Source organism: Hyaena hyaena, unplaced genomic scaffold (assembly GCF_003009895.1).
Source record: "Hyaena hyaena isolate Hyena2069 unplaced genomic scaffold, ASM300989v1 scaffold_159, whole genome shotgun sequence".
NCBI lineage: Eukaryota > Metazoa > Chordata > Mammalia > Carnivora > Hyaenidae > Hyaena > Hyaena hyaena.
The window spans coordinates 2,863,618-2,885,541 of NW_024080791.1; the positions used below are offsets into that span (position 1 = coordinate 2,863,618).

Sequence of the window (21,924 nt, forward strand, 5' to 3'; positions counted from 1 at the left end):
AGGAGGTGATCTTGTGGTTCATGGGTTTGAGCCCCATGTTGGGCTCTGTGCTGACAGCTCAGAGGCAGGAGTCTGCTTTGGATTCTATGTCTCCCTCTCTCCCTGCCCCTCTCCCACTCATGTTCTGTCTCTCTCTCTCTCTCTCTCTCTGAAAAATTAACAAACATTAGAAAAATTAAATAAAAATCTCAAATTTATTACATTAAAATTCTAGAAGTCAGAAGTCTAATATTCTCACTGGGCTAAAATCAAGGCATTGATAGATCTGTGTTTTTTTCTGGAGGTTCTAGGGGCGAATCTTTTATTTTCCCTCTCTAGCTTTAGAAGCTGTCCATATTTCTTGGATCATGGTTCCCTGCCATCTTTGAAGCCTGCACTAGCCAGTTGGGCCTTTCTTCTATCACTCTTTCTTTCTCCATTTAAGAGAATCTTATGATTATATCAGACATACTAGGTTAATCCAGGATAGTATTCTCATTTAAGATCAGGTGATTAGCAGTCTTAATTCCATGTACATCCTGTATTTCTTTTTACCATATAATGTAATGTGCTCATAGCTTCTGGATATTAGGATGTGGACATCCTTGGAAGACCATTTTCTGCCTACCATATTGATTTTTTAAAATGAGTCATCAAAATTTAATCTCATGCCAGATTAACCATAGGACCATTGAATAGTATCTAGTTTGGTGGGTATAATATTAACTATTTTAGTCAAAATAATAAAAGCGGATCGTTTTCTAATATCACACAGTACTTAAATACGTTAATAAAATGCAGCATTCTTTAGCCTTATTCCTCCAGAACCAGTCCACGCCTTAGAGCTATTCCTTTTGAAATTTACTTTTACTTATGTAAATGAGATGCTGTGTTAGTTTCCTGTTGCTAATGTAACAAATTACCACAAGTTTAGTGGCCTAAAATAATTTAGCTTTGTTCTATTGCAGTTATAGAAGTCCGAAGTTCAGAATCCGTTTCCTTGGGCTAAAGTCAAAGCATTGGTAGGACCAGTTTCTTCTGGAGGTCCTAAGGAGAATCCATTTTCTTTTCTTCTCCTCCTAGCTTTTAGTAGTTACCTGTATTCTTTGGTTTGTGGCCCCTTTCATCTTCAAAGTTTATCTCTCCAGTCTCTGTTTTCATCATCACATCACCTCTGTGTAGTTCAAAATCTCCTTCCTTCTCCCTTTTGTAAGGGCATTAGTGATTATATTGGGAGCCCATCTGAATAATCTTGGATAATCTTCCCATTTTAAGATTGTTAAGCACATCTGCAGAGTCCCTTTTGCCATGTAAGTAAAACATGCACAGGTTCTAGGGATTAGGATATAGTCATGTTGGAGGTCCATATATTGTTGGAGTCCACCATATATGATTATGTTGCTAATTGATTTTCAGTTTTCAGTATTGGTATATTTATCTTAAGGTAATTGGAGATTTTCTTCTTTCCTCCACATTATCTGAATATAATTATATCAGATTTTATTCCTTTGTCAATGTTTATGTTATGACTATATAAACATTTTTTATGCTGAACCAAGTAGTATAATTTATCCTTTCTCTAAAATTTTTCTTTTTAAGTTAATGATTGTTTTTTTCCCATTTGTCTAATTTTCTCTGTGCCATCTACTCCCTTTATTTTAAGCAAATGTTGTGGCTAAGAAACATATCTGTCTTTTTAAAAATGCTCAAAGATAGTTTCAAATAGTTTTTGTTTTCCTTTAAACTGTGAACTCTCTCTTAACCTCTGTTTTGGCTGTTTCCCGTTTGAGCATGGTATGTAGCTATCATCCTACGACTTGCTTTAGCAAGTTTCTGAGCTATTTGCTCATTTTGGTGGGGAACATATTTGAGTAGCTTTCTAAGCTTGTGAGAGAAATGAAATTTAAGACCTCCTGAAATGCTTTTTTTTTTTTTTTTCCTGTCCTCACACTGGATTGCTAGTTTGGCTGGGTATTTTAGGTCAGAATTTTGGAGTCATGATTCCATTGTCTTCAGCCTTTCAGCGTTTTGTGGAAGTCATGTGCAGTAATGATTTCTTAGTCTTTGTATATGGCCTGGTTTCAAAAAATTTAAGATCTGTGGTTATTCTCAGTTTCACAACTGTTCTATGGCAGGGGCTTTTGCATTTTTTTCTCTGGGGAATTAATTGATGGATCCTTTCAATCAAGACAGTTACCTACAGTTAGGGGAAATTTTCCTGTATTTGTTACATAATTGCTCTTCTGTTTTTTTGTTTCCTACTTTTGGGATTCCTTTTGTAAGCACTGCACAGATTTTTAATTTTCTACTTTTTTCTCCCTTATATTGTCTTTTATATATGTATTCTACTTCCTAAGACACGTCTTCAATCTCAGCTTCTAACTCTTGTAATAATTGTTTATTTTGTCATTTTTAATTTCCAAGAACATTTTTGTTGTTGTGGATCTCTGAATGTCTTCAAAAACATAGTATCCTTTTCTTGTTTCATGGGTAAAATGTCATTCTAGTGAAAATAATGTTGGTCTTTTTATTCCTGCTCCTATATTGTCTGTTTTTTTTTTCTTTCTTTTTTTTTTTTTTAATTTCTGAGAGAGAGAGAGACAGCGTGAGCAGGGGAGGGTCAGAGAGAGGGAGACAAAGAATCTGAAGCAGGCTCCAGGCTCTGAACTGGCTGTCAGCACAGAGCTCAACACGGGGCTTGAACCCGTGAACCGTGAGATCATGACCTGAGCCGAAGTCGAATGCTTAACTGACTGAGCCACCCAGGTGCCTCTCATATTGTCTGTTTTTTAAGTTTTCTTTCTTTCTTGGTGGAGACATATTTAGTTTAATGAGACACTAAAAAGCTTCCTGGAATCTGTGTAGGTGTATGGATCAACATTGTCTGGAAAATGGAAATTGATGGGTTTTTTGTCTCTTACTGGGCTTTCCTATAAGAATGGACAGTTAGGGGCGCCTGGGTGGCTCAGTCGGTTAAGTGTCCGACTTCAGCTCAGGTCATGATCTCAAGGTTCGTGGTTCGATCCCCACGTCCGGCTCTGTGATGACAGCTAGCTCAGAGCCTGGAGCCTGCTTTGGATTCTTTGTCTCCCTCTCTCTCTGACCCTCCCCTGCTCACTCTGCCTCTCTCTCTCTCTCTCAGAAATAAATAAAACATGAAAAAAAAAAAGAATGGACAGTTAAATTTTTGTTGGGAAAATCTCTGATTTCAGCATATGTAGTTATTTTTTTCTTTTAAGTTTTCCCAAAGAATTCTTTATATTGAGCCTTAATGTTTGAGTAGGTGGTCTGAATTTAGAAAGGGGGAGAAGTCTCCTTTTCAATATGCAGACTTTTACTCAGTCAGTTTCCATACAGTTGTTCTCTGCTGTAATTAGACTCACTGGGTCCTGAGCCATTTAGATTCCTTTTCCTCATATATTAAATCCTTAGTGTCATGGGGGGTTGAGTGACTGAATGATAGTCAACTGGCTGCTTAAGATAAAGTAGGACCTATCCTCTCATTCCTTGTTATATACACTTTAAACTAGTTTTCTTTGATTTCAGCCAGCAGCCTCTTTGATACCTTCCATAGTTCCTGTGTTCTCAGAACCTGAGACTTTCTAGAATGACTGTCATTGGGTGTCTGACAGGGATTAGAGGTGAATACAAGTGTTCAGTTCACTATGTTTGATTGTGTGTTGTTATATGCATTGTTCAATATGTTCTTTTGTACTAATGAGTTTGTTAAACTGAAAAGTTTGAGGAAACATTCCCCACAAGATTGCCCTCACTTCAGATGCTGGTTACAAATTTGGATGTCCCCATGGCTGCTCTCACGTCAGACCAAATGGCTATAAATGCAGGATTTCCCAACTCTACTCTAAGATTTGATAATTCACAAGAAATACTAAGAACCCACTAAAAGTGCTATGCTTAAAGTTAGTTTTGTTAGAGCAAAACAGTATAAATTAGAGCAAAAGAAAGATACATAGGGCAAAGTTTGGGAGAGTTCCAAACACGAAACTACCATAGCATGTTACCCACTGTGAGAAATAAGCCCACTGACACAATCAAAGGAGGGACGTGGAGACTTGTAGCACAGTGAAGTGAGGCTTTAATCAACATTTTTACAAGAGTGGGTGTCTGATGGGCACACCCTGGGCAATTACAGCAGGCAATGTTGTCTCCTAGCATACAAGTCCCTCCCCTTATATCTCATTGGCTGAGTACTACAGAGGTTACAGCCTTATCCAGAAGTCACCTATGCTCCTGGGCAAAAGTACATTCCTTGAGGTGATGCAGAGACTTCAGTTATTTGGCGCATGCTCATTGCAAAGGGCCAGATGGAGAGACGGGAAGAAAAACCAGGAAGCAAGTGTCTAAGGGTTTGGGACTCTGTTAGGGGAGAGGAGGTTTGTACATATTTCCAATAGGTTTACAACCTATTGTTAACTATACAGCACAGCTCTTATTTGGTATTTCTGAAAATGAATAATGTCACTTCTCACACCCTCCAGAATTTAATGTATTATGCTTATATACACAATATTACCAGCGAGGGAAGTTCACTGAAGTCTTTTAATGGCCAGAGTTTTTATTAGAGTTTCATTAAGTAAACATGATTGATTGAGCCATTGATCAAGTGGCTAAAATCAGTGTTCAGGCCCCTCCTCTGCCCAGAGGTGGGATGACCTGGCATGTGGCTCAAAGCTCCAACCAGAATCACCTGGTTGGTTTTTATGGTGTGACCTGCCGCCACCCTAAGTCACCTTGTTAGCATAAACTTATCAGGTGCACTTAAGGGACCTGCCATGAATAACAGGGGGAAGTCTCCTATCTCTGGGTAATTTCCTAGGGTTTAAAGGTCTGACCTCTTTTTGGGCTGAGGCCAAATTCTTTATTACACATTGTGCTACTTTGTTTCATGGTAAGAAGGAACACTGCCAGGAACCTCTTTTTTCCCAAGTTTCATGTGCATGTATCTGTTTAAAATTGACCACTCTTTTTATCTCCATTTATGTTAGTGGCCTATTTTGAAATAATTAAATCTATTCTTTAATTGAAGACATTTCATAAAGGGTAATAAGGTCTTTTGCCCTCTGCTTTAATTTGATCTTATGAAGAGTGTTTGAATAGTAATTTACCAAGGGAGACACATTACAGTCCAATTTGATGTGGTTTGATAGGTGCACTTTATTTTCATCTTATAAAGCTTAGCATGTGGGTACCAGAAGTCTGATTGAAAGGAAGTAAAATCAGTGGAGCAATTAAACATTAACAAGGTGGGGGGCAATTATGCTAAAGTTATGTAAATAGTTTTAGATTATGTATAAGTAATTATGTTTTTCAGAGTGGTTGACAGGGCAAAAATTAGATTGCTTATTCGTTTGAGACTTAATTTTGATTTGTTTTATTTTTAAAGGTCATAATGGTTGTCTCATTTTGAGCCTTCATTTAATTTCTTGCTTGAAGGTTATTACATGATGTAGCATAACTAAATTGAACCTTTTTAATGGTAATATACAACATAAGAAATTGGAATTGGCTTTAGATTTTCTATTAAAATGCTCTTTACCATCTTTTATATGTTAAAGGCATATTTTTGTAGTAAGAACTAAATTCATTTAAAATATATTTTGTGTGCTTTTGCTTATTTCCTATAGGGATAGTTGATAAGCAGACACTTGTCAAAGTAGCCAGTTACATTTCAAATCATCCTTATTTTTTTTAAAGTTTACTTCTTTTGAGAGAGCATGTGTTTGCTCATACATGCAAGCAGGGGAGTGGCAGAGAGAAAGAGAATGAATCTCAAGCAGACTCCACACTGACAGTTAGATGCAGGGCTCAAATCCACAAACTGGGAGATCATGACCTAAACTGAAATCAAGAGTTGGATGCTTAATCAACTGAGCCACCCAGGCACCCCTAAATCCTCATTTTAAAAAATCTGCTGTATTATTAAATTCATCTAGGGGCACGTGGGTGGCTCAGTCCCTTGAGCATCGGATTTCAGCTCAGGTCATGATCTCACAGTCTGAGTTTGAGCCCCACATCGGGCTGTGCTGTCATTTCAGAGCCTGGAGCCTGCTTCGGATTCTGTGTCTCCCTCTCTCTCTGTCCCTCTCACACTCATGCTCTGTTTTTCTCTGTCTCTCAAAAAATGAATAAACATTTAAAAAAATAAATAAAAACAGAAAGCTGCCTCTTATTTAAAAAAAATAAATGCATCTGTGATGATGAGGAAAAAGAATAATTTTTAAATAAATGTATTATAACATGTATGCAGTTTGATTTTTTCAATAAATTATATCTTAAGCATGAATTTGGTTTTAAAATTTAAATGCTGAGATTCCATTTCCTTCTTGTATACCTTTTGTTTTCTATGGAGTTAATAATGATTGCATATCATCATTAGCTTGATTGCTTTTATAAAAATATTTGAATATTCATTTTTCAACCTTTCTGGCTACTGAGCTATTTTTTGTTAACCTGGTTACTTGATGGGTGACCATAAGCAGTCTTAAGCATCTTCCCTTGTTTTCTAGTAATGTCTAAGATACTGTTCTGAATTAAATAGCTTCTTTAATAATCGTTAATAGATCTGAGGTGACCTGAAACTTCTTTTTTTCTGAAAGAAAGGCTGCATTACTGGGTTAAATTAGATTAATTGTGGGTTTCTAAATTTAAGTCCAATTAAAGTACATGAATTCAAGTTATATGATATACTTAAAAGAGTTGAGAATTTTCAAATTCTTAGGTGATCATATTTTTTCTTTTTAATTAGAATTACATTGTTGCGTTATGGTTTTTACTTGATGGATGCCTTTAAATTTTGATACTGTTGAGGATGTAGTTTTGCTTTGGTGCCATTTGGAGGCAAGAGATGGACATCTTCCTGGAAATCTTTTAGACTTGATTCTGTATATATTTGTGCCTTTAATGTAGAAGAATAATTATACCAAGTACATCATTTATATTGAAGTTCTGTATTGTTAAAATAGTTAACTTTTGTGGGTTCTTGTCTAACACTGTTCCATTTTATTATTGGAATAACAGATCTTATGGATATAGTAACCAAGGGAAACTAACATTTATTACTGGTTTCAGATGTGAATACCATAAAATCTTATATACGTTTAAGGTATACAATGTGTTTATTTGACAAGCATATGTTGTATAATGACCATTGTGTTAGCTTTCCAGTATATAAAACAGTATTGTTAACAATAATTACTTTGGTGTTTAGATCCCTAGTACTATTCACTTTAATGACTGGAAGTTTGTCCTCTTTGACTGACATCTCCCAATATCCTCCAGTCCCCAGGCCATAGTAACCACTACTCTACTCTGTTTCTAGGAGTTGGGCTTTTTTACAATCCACATATAACTGAGATCATACAGTATTTGTCTTTTATTTGCTGACTTCTTTAACTCTATATCATGCATATCATGCTTTTAGGATCTGTGCTTCTTTTTGCAAATGGCAGGATTTCCTTCCTTCTCCTGGCTGAAAAACATCCATTTTAAATATATACCCAATTCTTTATCCATTCATCCACTAAGGGACACTCGATTGTTTTCATATCTTGACTAACATGAATAATGCTGCAATGAAAATGGAAGTGAAGATACCATTTTGAGATTCTGTTTCCATTTTCTTTGGATATATATATCCAGGAATGGGATTGTTGGATCATATGGTAGTGCTACTTACAATTTTTGAGAAATCCCCATAGTTTTTCCACAGTGACTATACCAATTTATATTCCCACCAGCAGTGTACAGGATTTCCTTTCCTTCAAATACTTACCAACACTTAGCTCTTGTCTTTCTGAGTATAGCCTTTTAAAAAGGTGTGAGGTGATATCTCATTGTGAATTTGATTTGCATTTCCCTGATGATTAGTGGTTTTGAGCACCATTTTGGTACCTCTTGGCTATTATGTATGTCATCTTTAAAAAAAATGTCTGCTAAATTTCTCTGCTGACTTTTTTTTTTTACCAAATTATTTGGTGTTTTTTTTTTCTCTTGAGTTGTATGAGTTTCTTATATATTTTAAAGAGTAACTCCATCATCTACATGGTTTGCATATAGTTTCTTCCATATGTTGCCTTTTCATCTTGCTAATGATTTTGTAGATGGTTTTGATAAGTATGGACTTAAACAATATTAATTCTTCCTATCCATGAACGTGGCCTATCTTTCCATTTATTTTTTTTCAGTTTCTTTCGTCAGAGTCTTGTGGTTTTCAGTATATAAATCTTTCCCCTCCTTGGTTAAATTTATTTAACCTATGTATTTTATTATTTATATGGTATTTTAAAGGGGATTGTTTTATTTCTTTTTTAGTTATTAAATTGTTGTTAGTGAATAGAAATGGAACTGATTTCTGTGTGTTGATTTTGTATCCTGCAACTTTACTGAATCCATTAATTACTTCTAAAGGCTTTTTAGTGGAGTCTTTAAGGTTTTCTATGTATATGATCATTTTATGTGAAAAAAGAATTTTGCATCTTTCTTTCCGGTTTGGATGCCTTTTATTTTATTTTATTTATTTATTTTTTTCTTACTTGATTGCTCTGACTAGGACTTCCAATACTATATGTCAAAAGGAGTGTTAAGTGGGCACCCTTGTTCCTGATTGTAGAGGAAAAACTTTCCACCTTTCACCATTGAGTATGATGTGGGCTTGTCGTATGTGGCCTCCATTAGTTGAAGTATGATCCTCCTATATCCAGTTTGTTGAGCATTTTTATCATGAGAGGATGTTTTATTTTTGTCAAAAGCTTTTATGATCTGTTGATGATCTGATTTTAATCTGGCTTTTGTGTCAGAGTAATGCTGCCCTCTTAAAATGGAAACTCATATTTATTGAACCTCTTAAACACACTCTTTCAGTTAATCTTTAACTATGCTGGATAGATGTTGGATATGCATTTCTGCTTTGTGTTCCTCATATATAAAAAGCAGAAGGTAGGTTCTATCTCATAAAATTGCCTTTAGGGTTAAATATGAATACATGCAAAGAACATGTAATACCACCTTGAACACAGTATAAATGACCAATTTCATTCTGGCTAGCAATTATCATTAATATTGTTCCTTTTTTGTTTTTATTTTTGTTGTAATATTTGGGAAGGCTCAGTAACTTTAATAGTGATATTAAGTAATAGAACTACAGTGTTACCTAACTACAAACCCTTTTACTCTCTTCCCACTTATCTTCCCATGATGCTTTCTACCAAGGTGAATGATTGGTTCAAGGGTAGCAACACTAGCCTTCTGCCATCCAGTCCAGTCCTATTCTGAACTTCTAACACAATTACATGTTGCCTTCCCAAAAGCAAGGTGCTGTACTTCCTTTCCCCCCCATACATTAAAGATATTTTCATTATTTTTTTTTGTAATTTACTAGCAGTTGGAACATGAGTGTCTAAAATAAAATAAGAATGTTCTAAGATAAATTCAGGGGGGTGCTGCTTAGGTTTTTCTTTTTAAAATTTACTTTGACCTTTTAAGTGTTATATCTGAAGAGTACCTTGACTCTTCAGTCCTGTGTTATGGATTAATAGTATGTCACTGTGACTGGTCATTGAGTATGTTTCTTTGTTAAGAGAACTTTTTGTATGGTTCTGAGAAAATCATTGTGTATTCATGAATAGGAAAACTGAGTTACCCTTTTTGCATTTCAGCTTTGGATTTGAATAGCAGCTTTATTTTATTGCTCATTTCCTAATAGCAGTTCCTATGTATATTAATCAAGCATTTTTAAGGTATATAGAATGTACTCAACCCAAGATCAGCATTTACCAAAGTATGTGTTTTATGAAGGTAAAATGTAGGCATTATAGTATAGGGAATTGGGGGTTGAATAAAGTTTCTTCATTGAATAATCTATGAAAGTTTTTTTATGTGCATTATAAATCTCCCATCAGGATAATATAGTATATGGCCTTTTGTAAAACTTAACGTGGTAGCTCCCCCCCGCCTTTTATTTTTTTAAGAACATACTTTGAGAGTTCCATTTGACAATAAACACTTTGGAATGTTAGGTTGGTTTTCAAGTCAATTGGGAATTCAGGACAAATGACATGACCAGGCAGCAGATACATAGAATGTATTGAGCAGCAGAAAATCAGTAAATATGGGTTGTGAATCATATACAAGACCCTGTAAAACAGTTCTCAGACTTATTAGTTGTAGGGTCCTTGATACACTCTTAAAAATTGAAGGCCAAAGAGATTTTGGATTATAGCTATTGATATTTACTGCATTAGAAAGTAAAAAAATATTTTACAGTACATGTTAATTTATTTTAAAGTAATTTGTTTCACGTAAATGTAAGTAACTTTATTTTTTTAAACTTTATTTTTTAAAAAATTTTCTTTTATGTTTTTATTTTATTTTGAGAGACAGAGAGCAAGCAGGGGGGACGCAGAGAAAGAGGGAGACACAGAATCTTTAGCAGGCTCCAGGCTCTGAGCTGTCAGCACAGAGCCCAACACAGGGCTCGAACCCACGGACTGTGAGATCATGACCTGAGCCGAAGTTGGCCGCTTAACCAACTGAGCCACGCAGGCACCCCAGTAACTTAAAAAAAAAAAAAAACTTTTCTACAAGAAAAGATTCTGATAAGAAGAGTGACATTGCTTTGTGTTTTTCAAATTTTAATCTCACTGAAAATATAGCTGAATTCTTACATCTGCTTTTTTTTTTTTAATGTTTCATTTATTTCTGAGAGAGAGAGAGAGAGAGAGCGAGCGAGCAGGGGAGGGTCAGAGAGAGCGGGAGACACAGAATCTGAAACAGGCTCCAGGCTCCAAGCTAGCTGTCAGCACAGAGCCGATGCAGGGTTTGAACCCACAAACCGCGAGATCATGACCTGAGCCAAAGTCGGACGATTAGCTGACTGAGCCACCAACGCGCCCCTGCCTTTTTTTTTTTTTTTTTAAGTTTATTTATTTATTTTGAGAGAGAGATAGTGTGCGCGCACAAGGAGGGGAGGGGCAGAGAAAGAGAGAGAATCCCAAGTAGGTTCATGCTGTCAGCACAGGAACAGACGCAGGGCTCGAACCCACGAACCAGAAGATCATGACCTGAGCTGAAACCAAGAGTTGGACACTTAACCTACTAGCCACCCACTCACATCTGCTTCTGTATTCAATCTCAGTTGATTGGATTGCATCAAGCATCCTTTGGAAATGTCCATTGTACACTCATGAGACAGTGAGAATATAAAGACAAATGAAACCTTAAATCACTATGAAAATAACTTTGACTTGGCTGATCCAAACAGAGAGGTCGTAGGTTATTCAGGGTCTCCAGTCCATACTTGTAGAATTGCTGATGTAATAAATACCAGTGTTAACTAGATTACTTCCTAAGGGCTCGTCCTTTGAATTTGGATTGCCTAGATTGGAATTCTGGCTGCCCTTCTGGACATTATTTAAATTGCCTGTTTCCTAATTTGTTAAGTGGAGTTACTAATAGGACCTACCTTATAAGATTGTTAGAATTAAATAAAATTAGACCTGTAAAATGGCGTAAGTGCCATTAAATAAAATAAGTAAAATGCTGCTGTTCATTATTATTTCAAAATTTTAGTTTGGTTATGGCACTCTTGCTCACAATTTTCCATTGGCTTCCCAACTCTTTTCAGGTAAAAGCCAAAAGTCTTTACTTTACCAAAGCATACAAAGGTTTTTTTTTTGTGATCTGACTTTTTGTTACCTCTCTGTGCTCTCCATATACTTGTTTTGACCTCACACCCCCCTCTTAACTGTATTGTTCATCAAACACCAATCATATCCTTTCTCAGGGCCTTTGTATGTGATTTTTTTCTCCACGTAACATTTATTTCTTCAGATATTGGCATGTTTTACCCTCTACCTTCTTTGGGTTTTTATTTTAATGGCACCTCAGCGAAATCTTTGTTTCATTTAACATTTCCGTGTATGTATATACATACACACTTCCTTTCTTCCTTGTCTGCTTTATCTATTTTTCTGTAGAAATTTCTCCTTCCTTCTTTTAATTTGAGAGAGTGTGAGTGTGGTAGAGGGAGAGAATGTCCCAAGCAGAGCCTGACCCAGGGCTCGACCCCACAACCTTGGGATCCTACCCTAAGCCAAAATCAAGAGTCAGATGCTCAACCTACTGAACTACCTAGCCAGCCCAAAGCGTTTCTGTTTTCTAGTGTACTAGGTATTTACTTGTCTTTTTTTCTACTAGAATTTAAGCTCCATTAGAGATAGGTAGATTTAAAAACTATTTTTAGTTCTTAATTTTTTATTACTTATTTTGGTCTAATTTCTTCATTACTGTATCTTCAGTACCTAGAATGATGGTTGGTGCATATGTAAGCACTGAACAAATATTTTTTTTGAGTGAATCATTATCATTACTTCAAAGAGTAAAGAGTAATTTCTGCTTCTCAGAAATGTGTGGTTTCAGTAGGACAGTGCCTCTGAAATAAAATGAACATGTAAAGCAGTTAGCTTGGCATTTTGGACGTGTAGAAGTACTCATTAATTGGTAGCTATTATTGAAGGATAAGCAAAGAAAGAACAGAATTAAATATTTCAGTTAGAAATTCCCTGAGTAAAAGAAAACTGTATTATTTGCACCTCAGGATCTAGGGTATAAACTGTTTAGGGGTATATTGAAAAATATAGGCTAGAACTATATTGTGGAGGCCAGGGCACTTGGATTATTCTGTAGGTAATGAGTTATTGCATATTTTTAAGGCAGAGGTGCTATGATGAAAGTGGTAGGTTTGGAAAATGAATCCAGTAGTATTCCTTGAAGTTGATTGGAGACCCTTTTGTGTAGGCTTACCTGGAATTAAAACATTAGCAAATTTATAAAAAATAATAAAACTTTTACAAAGTTATAAATTACGTTCAGTTATTAATGGCCTCTGAAATTGTACAGGAGTGTAAAATTATCATTTGATTACAAGTTGTGTATCTTGAACTATTTATGCAATTGCCAACTTTTAATATATTTTTTCATTTAAAACCAAGAGCTTTGATTTAAAATAAACCAAGATGTTTATATTGGTAACTAACTTACTAAATATACTAATATAGGGCAGAGTATGTTTAGTCCAGCAAACATTGGTCAACCACGAAAGACAACATTATCTCCTGCACAGTTGGATCCTTTTTATACTCAAGGAGATTCTCTGACTTCTGAAGATCACCTCGATGACACTTGGGTAACTGTGTTCGGGTAAGGTTTCTGAATCATTTACCTTTCCAAAAAAACCAAAAACCAAACACTACTTAACAGTTCATAATAAATATTATCAAATGTACCAAAAAAAATTGCACAGCAAACACCCATGTATCCACCACTAGCTTCTACAGTTGTTAATATTTTACTTCATTCGTTTTATGTTCCATTAATTCATCTTTCTTTGTTGGTACGTTTCAGAGTAAGTTGCACACATCAGTACAAATCTGGCTGACACTTCAGCATGACATTATCAACTACTGTTCAGTATTTGTTTATAGTTTCTTTTTAATTGTTTACCTGCTGCCTCTCAGATTATTTTTTCTTTAGTATATTTGCTGGATAATGGAATAGAAGTCCTTCTTTAGACTTAGACTTACTACTTTCTTTCTAGTGATTATCTCTGCTTATATTAAACTTAACCAGTTTGGAATTAACAAATTGAATTTCATTTGTGTGTATATAAGTTGGTACTTTATAGTCACAGGATATTGGATATTAGTAGACAAACATGGTATTCCTAGATACATTTTTAGTAGATTTTTAGATCCAAAAAGGTAAAGGATTTTGGAGATCACATTGCATCATTTATATATGAGAAAACTGAGGTGTTAGACTAAGTGATTTATTCAGGGGTTTACATCTAGTTATTAGTAAAGTGTCGGCAAAAACCTTAGGTCTTTTGATTTTTAAGCTGTTACTGTTCATGCCATACTACATAAGGTTTGCTTCTGAAAGTGCCATACCGATATTGGACCTTACTATATATATTTAGTTTTGGGATAAAAAATATAACAATAACACTTGAGCTTCTTTAAGAAAGAACAGTGCACAGTTAATGTTAGTAGATTGTATATTCAATTTACTTAAAATTTAAAAATTAAAAAAAATGTATAAGGATATACAGTGAAAGGTTTTCCTTCCCACTTGTGTCCCCAACTACAGTTTTTCTCCCCTTTAAGGAAATAATTGCCACCTGTTTTTTGTGTGAAAACCTTCCAGAGAGATTCTTTGTGGTAATTGATTCTTTTTAGGTAAAAAGAAAGATCATTGCTTGCCCTTATTCTCCAAAAAACCCATGCATAGTTCATAGCAATTGGGTGGCTTCTTGACTTTTTTATTCCTTTTTTGTGTTTAAATTTTTCATATTCTTTCACAACGTGGCTATGTTTTTAATTTGGGTGTCCTCTCCCAAATCTATCAGGCCCGGTAACAATGGTGTCACTCTTAAGATTCCATAGTAATTGGATAAATTACTTGAATATCCTCTGCTAGTGTTTTTCTTCATTTTTAAATATATACTTTTCCACCTGATAACTTTCTGTTAGTTTTATGTTTTAGTAACCCTCTGTCTGAGTTTGATTGCAAAAGCTGAAACATTTTCTTCTAAGAGATAAAATATTTTGATCATGTAAAGAGTAGTATATCTAAAACATATTTGTTCTGTCTTTAATAATTTAACTTTTTCCTGCTGACTCAGGGTTGTCATGCTATATCATTTGTTGTTTTGGGTTGATTCTTTTATAGGTTATTGAAATGTTTCTACTCAAAGTGTTCTTAAAGTCTTAGAATTACATTTTATTTTTCAAGTATCTCCCTCACTTGGAACCATTATTTCTTTTTCATTTTTATTCAGCTCTTTTTTGTAGGCACTTTGCCTCATTTGTTGCTTTTCTTTGAGGTTAGAAATTTTATATCCAAAATATATAACATAAAATAAAATTTCATTCGTGGATTCAGTGAGTATATTACTCACATGGATTTTAATGTGTGGACTTTCTCATTCATTTTTGTGACTCAGGCTCTCGATGACTGAAGCTACTGGTTAAGGAAACTACAGATTTTCAACTTAAAATAGGTTCATTGTTTGGACTATAAAAGTAATAATGTCTCATAAAATATTTTTAAACCATATGGAACTTCATGAAGAAGAAAACAAAAATTGCTTAAAAATTTTCAGGGATGTGCAGCTATTAAAATCTTGGTAACCCACCCTTTTCAGTGTTTCTATACCATTGATGCTGGTATTGATTTTCATTTTTGATTCAGAACTAAACTTCCAGATTTTCAGTTGGTGCTCAGTGTGAAAATAATATGACTATATAATTTAAAATTATTTTCTTTTTAATAGCTATAGTATACCTAAGTATTTTACACACACATAGATACATGCATATACACCCTTGTAAAATAAATTATATGCATAGCTGCAATATCATTATTCTTTTCTAAGGGTGTGACAGTGGCAATGGGAGTGGACTTTTAGAGATTTCATAGGTGGAATCGGGGGATGAATGACACTCAAAACTAATTTTAACATACTTGCTTTTGGGTGATGGGCAATGATATATTTAGCTAACACAGAGGAAAACAGAATGATCAGGGATCTCCTATTAATATTCTGGTCCATTGGAGGAAACTTATCTTGAAACACTTATAAGTATGGTAATTTGCATTTGTATTTATTATGGAAATTGACTGTTTGGACAACTCTTTTTTTCAGGTTTCCTCAAGCATCTGCTTCCTATATATTATTACAGTTTGCACAGTATGGGAATATCTTAAAACATGTGGTAAGGCTTACTTCTTTTCAGTTCAAGATTTAGTGTGAAGAAAGATAAACTGAATTGAAGGACACTTTGCTTCTGAATATTGTCTGCTTTTTCCAAACTTAAAAGTTTTTCTTTCATTTTTTAAGTTTTCATTAAATATGTCTTTTGGAGTGTAGAATGCTAGAGGTATTGTAGTTAATAAAAGGGATAAATAGAGAAGAGAGTGAGAATTTCACGCTACCCCCTTTCCTTAAATGCTTCATAGTCTCTTAACAAAAATTATGCCAAATATTATATTACTGTCTTCCAGTATGTGCTTGTTTTATTGGAGATGAAAGAAAAGAGAAGTTCCTTATTTACAGAGTTCACAGGGCTTTTTTAGCTTGTAGAGAGCTTTTTTTAAAAAAAGTATCTTACCGGAGAGGGCAAGATGGCGGAGAAATAAGGAGCTCCGTACTTGCAATCGCGCCCATACATCATAAAAAAAGTATCTTACCTTGTTATCCTATAACAAGTTATAAATAACAAATCTTATTTCTGTTACCAGGGATTGACTTATTTTAATTCCTGTAGAAATAAGATTGATGAATACAGTTTTTAGAAATTTCATAGCAAGTGTTAATAAAAATTTTTTATAAGAAACAGTTCTCTATTGAGAATTACTTTCAGAGAATATTTGCCACGTATTCTTTATATTGAAGAATTGAAAGGTAGAAATTTTTGAAATTGTTTAATAGGATTTTTGTTGAATCCTAGCATAGAGCTTATTACAGGATCAAATAAAAAGTGGAAGTATATATATATTCTTATTTTTGTATTTTCTAATAGAATTCATTGTTAGGTTTTATATGTTTTATATTTTAAGGGACAATTTCATTCTTTGCAGATGTCTAACACAGGAAATTGGATGCATATTCGTTACCAATCTAGACTGCAGGCTCGGAAAGCCTTAAGCAAAGATGGGAGGATTTTTGGAGAGTCCATCATGATTGGTGTAAAACCATGTATAGATAAAGTAAGTTATTGCTGCTGTAAGGAAAATAGCTTCTTCTGTAGGAAGAATACAAGTCTGAAGTATAGACATTGGCAGTTATGTCACTTTGCTTCACTACACCCCTCCTCCTTTCTCTGTAAAATGTGATTATTGATGATGTTATAGTATTGTTTTGGTGGGAAGCCAAACTTGTAGTCATGGGACTTCAGAATTAAGAGATAATCCATCCCGACCCCTTCATTTTACAGATAAAAAGGCCAACAGGGCTTAAGTAACTTATCTAGAGTTGTTAAAGGTGAGATTGTAGGTCTCCTAACTTGTAGCTCATTATCCTGTGCAAAAGCAACCTCAGATTCTTTAAATACTTCAATGGAATGCTGCTCTTCAAAATGAAATATTTCACATGGATGGTAACAGGATTAACTATTGAATGGCTGAAGCTTTTTATTAGTCATTTTTATTTTAAAATGTTTAAAAACTATTATATGCCTATGAATAATACTGGGCACAATTTATACTTCGTGGCTTGTAAAAATCATCATGATCATTCTGAACTTCTGTCTACCAGGCACTATGCTCGTATACACACACTAATGCACAAAGCAGGTCTGGCTCCTGTTCTTACATCTGCGGTTGCCTTAAAGTTATGTAATTATTATATTATACTGTAACAGGTGTTTGTAGAGGCTGGAGGAGAATCTGGGATTCCTGGCTACTAAGTAGCACTGGACTTTCATACTCCATTTCCCCCAGGATTTCCCAAGAATCTTTTTTCTTCTTTGCAGATTTTTCATAGTATTTGTGAGGAGATTTTTTACTCTTGTGAGTCTCTAGTCATCTTGAGGATGTTTGAGATCACTGAAGTGAGCTTTCTGGCTGAGCATTAGATCTCTGATACTAGCTAAGAAGCATATATTGCTTTATGAAGCCTAAAATTGTTTGAAAGGTTAATTAGATTAAATAAAGTATGCCTCTTTTAATAAAGTTTTCATTTAAGTAGGATGTAATAGTACATAACAACATATTATGTTTGTGAACAGAGAAGCTCTTTATCTTTATTTCTCCAGAGTGTTATGGAAAACCATGACAGATGTGCTTTGTCACCTCCATCTCTAGCCTTTACACCACCAATCAAAACCTTAGGTACACCAACCCAACCTGGAAGTACTCCTAGGATTTCTACCATGAGACCTCTTGCCACAGCATACAAAGCTTCTACTAGTGACTATCAGGTATTTTAAGAATTAGATAAGGATATACTTTAAAAAGTGAAATGCATAGCATGTTTAACCATTGGATTGATTTGTGTGCCATTAAATATTTCTTACTGACATGATTGCCTTGATGAAATACCTATAAATTTGCATTCTTAAATTTCCTATTTTATTTTATTTTTTATTTTTTAATTTATTTCTTAAATTTTTTTAATTATTATTTCTAGGAGAGAGACACAGCGTGAGCAGGGGAGGGTCAGAGAGAGAGGGAGTCACAGACTGAAACAGGCTCCAGGCTCTGAGCTGGCAGTCAGCACAGAGCCCGACGCGGGGCTCGAACCCATGAACCACGAGATCATGACCTAAGCGAAAGTCAGACGCTTAACCAACTAAGCCACCCGGGCGCCCCTTAAATTTCCTATTTTAGAAATTATAATTTTGGCCAATTGAAAACTTATTTTAAATTTTTAAAAAAATTTCTTTGCCATTACTTAAAACATTTTGAGAGTTTATTTTAGTTTTTTTCTAAGTTATATTTGCATACATTAAAAGTTTCTCTTATGAACATCTCTGGCATGAGGGAATGTTAAAAAAAAAACAAACCCTGTTAAACTGATGACTGAATCTGATGGTATCACAAATGAAGAACCTTATTCATGTTGGAGTAGCTGTGGTTATCAAAGAAACCATTGACCAGCTCCATTGCACTGTTTCTCATTTCAAAAAAGTTTAAACGGAAAGTTCATTATATTCATAGAAGAATGATAGAAGTATCATGACTCTCATTCAGTATGTTATTATCTCCTGCTTGATTAATTAGGTTCTGAACTTGCCTAGTCATAGACACAGGTCATGAAACAGTAAATAAAACTGTATAAAAACAGTAAAAAAAAACAGTATAATTAGATAGTGACAATTTAGTCTTTCTTTTTCCCCTGAAATTTGGAGACTGGGACTGGATTTTTCTTTAAGGTTTTCTTTTAAGCCAGTCCTGTCTCTTTTTTCCTGTCTTTTATAGTAGGCTCCACGCCCAGTGTGGGGCTTGAACTCACGTCCCTGAGATCAAGAGTCAGATGCCCTACTGACTGAGCCAGCTAGGCACCACTAAGGGTTTTACAACCCTCATCTCTTGTAGCTTTTCTATTGTTTGTTCAGTTTTCTGATATAAGGAGAAGATATAATTTGTCTTGCCAGAAGAATAAGATTTTGGTCTTTAAAGTCTATGGTTGTTCTGAGTTCGTATATTAATCTTTAAATATACAATTCAGTACCACAAATGCATTTAGCTGTTTAGCTCTTTTAAATTAGCAATTGACTCTAGAATTGACTGTGATACTGAGGGAAACTATAACCTAACAATTGTGTGTGTTTTTTTAATAGGTTATTTCTGACAGACAAACGCCAAAAAAAGATGAAAGTCTTGTATCCAAAGCAATGGAGTACATGTTCGGCTGGTAGTAGAGTAAGAGCTAAGAACTCACCTACCACGGAGGAGGCTGCTACACTAAAACAGAGTTAGCACAGTACTGCCAGCTTGCCTTTGGTTAGTTATATAACCACTCTTGGCAGTATTGGATTGCTCTCTCTTCCTTTCTTTAGAAGCCTTTTTCTTTAAGGATACAGCGTATTTGTAGCTCGCACTTTAAAAGATGCTTGAGATACATTTTAAAGAAACAAAAAATCCCTGTGAATAGGATTTTGTGCGTTCTGGGATAGTGCATGTTTAAGCACAAAAAACTCAGCATTGATTACTGTAAATTATACAATTGAATTTGTGGTGAGGTTTTATAGTCTTCATGAGTTGGTGGGGTGAATTTCATGAAGGGTAAACTGTACAGCTCCTTCTAACAAAACACAAAGATTATAATTAATCGATTTGAATTATGGTATTTTAATTTAGATAGTATTTAATATTTTAATTATCCTTGTTTATATATGTCCTGTCTTGGATTGTCATCTTTCAGTATTCTAAAACCAAAAGTCTTTTTAAAAACCTACTAAAGTTTCATGATAATAAACTTTTGTCAATTATATATATTAAACATTTTTGAAAGTGATTTATTATTTTATTATTTTAAAAAATTTAAGTGTTTGCTGAAATAGAGAAAATAAGTCATGAATCTCCACATACGTATAATCTAGCTTTAATAACCATATGACCATAAATATTTTGCCATAATGGTTTCCTCTCTCTCCTTTTGTTTAAACTGTATCTCAGATGTGATGTCGTTTTAGCCTATGTACTAATATAGGATATATCAGAAAAGTACATTCCCACTTGTAATTACAGTATCAGTATCATACCTTACAGAATTAGCAATAGTTTCTTAATATCTAATATATAGCCCATTAAAATATTTCCCAGTTATCTCCAAAGTATACTTATGGTTGGTTGGTCCAAATCACTATCTAGAGTAGGTGTACATGATATATTTGATTATTTTGTCTTTTAAATATTTTGAAATCTAAATTAGCTCCTGCTCTTTTCACACCATGACTTTTTGAAGAACTATGAGAGTTGCCTACAGTGTCTCAGACTAAATGTGGCCAATTGCTTTCTTGTTTAATTTGTTCTCTCATTTATCCCATATCCTAAAAGTTGGATCTAGGGAGGATTAATTAGATTCTGATTTCTCTTTTTTGAGCAACAATACCTTTTTTTTAATACATTATTGTTGGTTTCCATATAACACCCAGTGCTCATCCCCACAAATGCCCTCGTCCAGAGCAACAGTACTTGATAGTAGTGTGGTGCACTTTATATTTAATCAAGAGACATTTAATTCTAGTTGTCCCACTTTTATTGAGGCTCAAATTGGTCATTGGGCACATGGGCAAAAGGCCAGCACCTTTGCTGGAAAATTCCTCATAGTGTTTTTGCAGTATGTTTTTGAAAGCGTACATTAATGATATTTGCCTGAATAAGTTATTTCATTAAGGTTTGCAAAATGATGATTTTCCAAATCTGTTATTTCTGTTGCGTTTATTATCTGGAATTCTTTTATATATAAAAACTTTGTTTCATCTACTAGGTCTGTTTGGTTACCTGGAATATATTCATACCAAAATGGCAGGATAAATATTTGATCCTTTCTCTTTATTATTTTTCAGAGTAACTTTTGGTGTCCTAGCAACTCTAATTGGTGTCCAGTGAGTTTAAAAAAATGTTTTTTTCCTTAGTATCACTATGCACTTAGAGCCTTTTTTTAATTCACTGTTTTAGTCACTTGCAGTCATTATTCTTTTGTTCAAATTACCACCATTGGCCCGTGAGAACCTTATCGAGTGGCTCTGGAGTGAAAAGATTTTTAGTGGAAATAATAATTCACTGTAGGATAGGTATCTAGATAATCTGCATCTGTATCTTTAATACTTCTTTATAAAGAATAACTAAAATAATACATTGTGTGGAAGGTATTGACATGCATTTTAATCACAGCAAACTACCATGAGAGATTTGTTTAGTTCTCTGAGGCGAGGTGTGATACTAAGGACTGTACTGGCATGGTGAAAATCCATTTATCATTATAGAGTATTTTTATTCTTACATACTTATTTACTGAAGTATATATACTTATGTATTGAAGTCTTTCTCTTCCAGCTTAAAATAGGATTGTATTTTATATCTTCTAGCATACAGAACTCAATTATTCAAGGTAGAACTGGCTACTAGATCCCACTAAACTCTAACATTTGTATCTGAGTTTTATACATTTTTGTAAAAGGATTATACTTTTTTGTTTCTTTTGAGAGATGATTTTATTTTTTTAGACCTTTGTGGACCATGAAGTTTGGTTTCTGACTAAAAATATTGGTTTGCTATGTTTGGGTTTGTGTTTTTATCCAGTATTGTTTCTTACTTGTCTTTGTATCCATCACATCATTTGCTTAGAAACAGCCAGGAAATCTATAAATCTGTCAAACCAAGGCATTGTATGACTTAAACTTATACAATGTAATATGCCAA

At 34.4% G+C, this 21,924-nt stretch overlaps 1 protein-coding gene across 4 annotated transcripts in view; it reads left to right on the top strand.

Annotated features, from left to right (window-relative positions):
• Positions 1-19,838, top strand: part of NUP35 (nucleoporin 35) — a 44,274-nt gene extending 24,436 nt beyond the window's left edge. For all 4 annotated transcript variants that reach the window (XM_039239626.1, XM_039239624.1, XM_039239622.1 and 1 more), the window contains exons 5-9: positions 13,053-13,194; positions 15,701-15,770; positions 16,636-16,764; positions 17,811-17,975; positions 19,338-19,838. In XM_039239626.1, the coding sequence (XP_039095557.1) occupies positions 13,053-13,194; positions 15,701-15,770; positions 16,636-16,764; positions 17,811-17,975; positions 19,338-19,415 (584 nt within the window). In that variant the 3' untranslated portion in view covers positions 19,416-19,838. The remainder of the gene's footprint in view (positions 1-13,052; positions 13,195-15,700; positions 15,771-16,635; positions 16,765-17,810; positions 17,976-19,337) is intronic.
• The last annotated feature ends 2,086 nt before the right edge of the window (positions 19,839-21,924 follow it).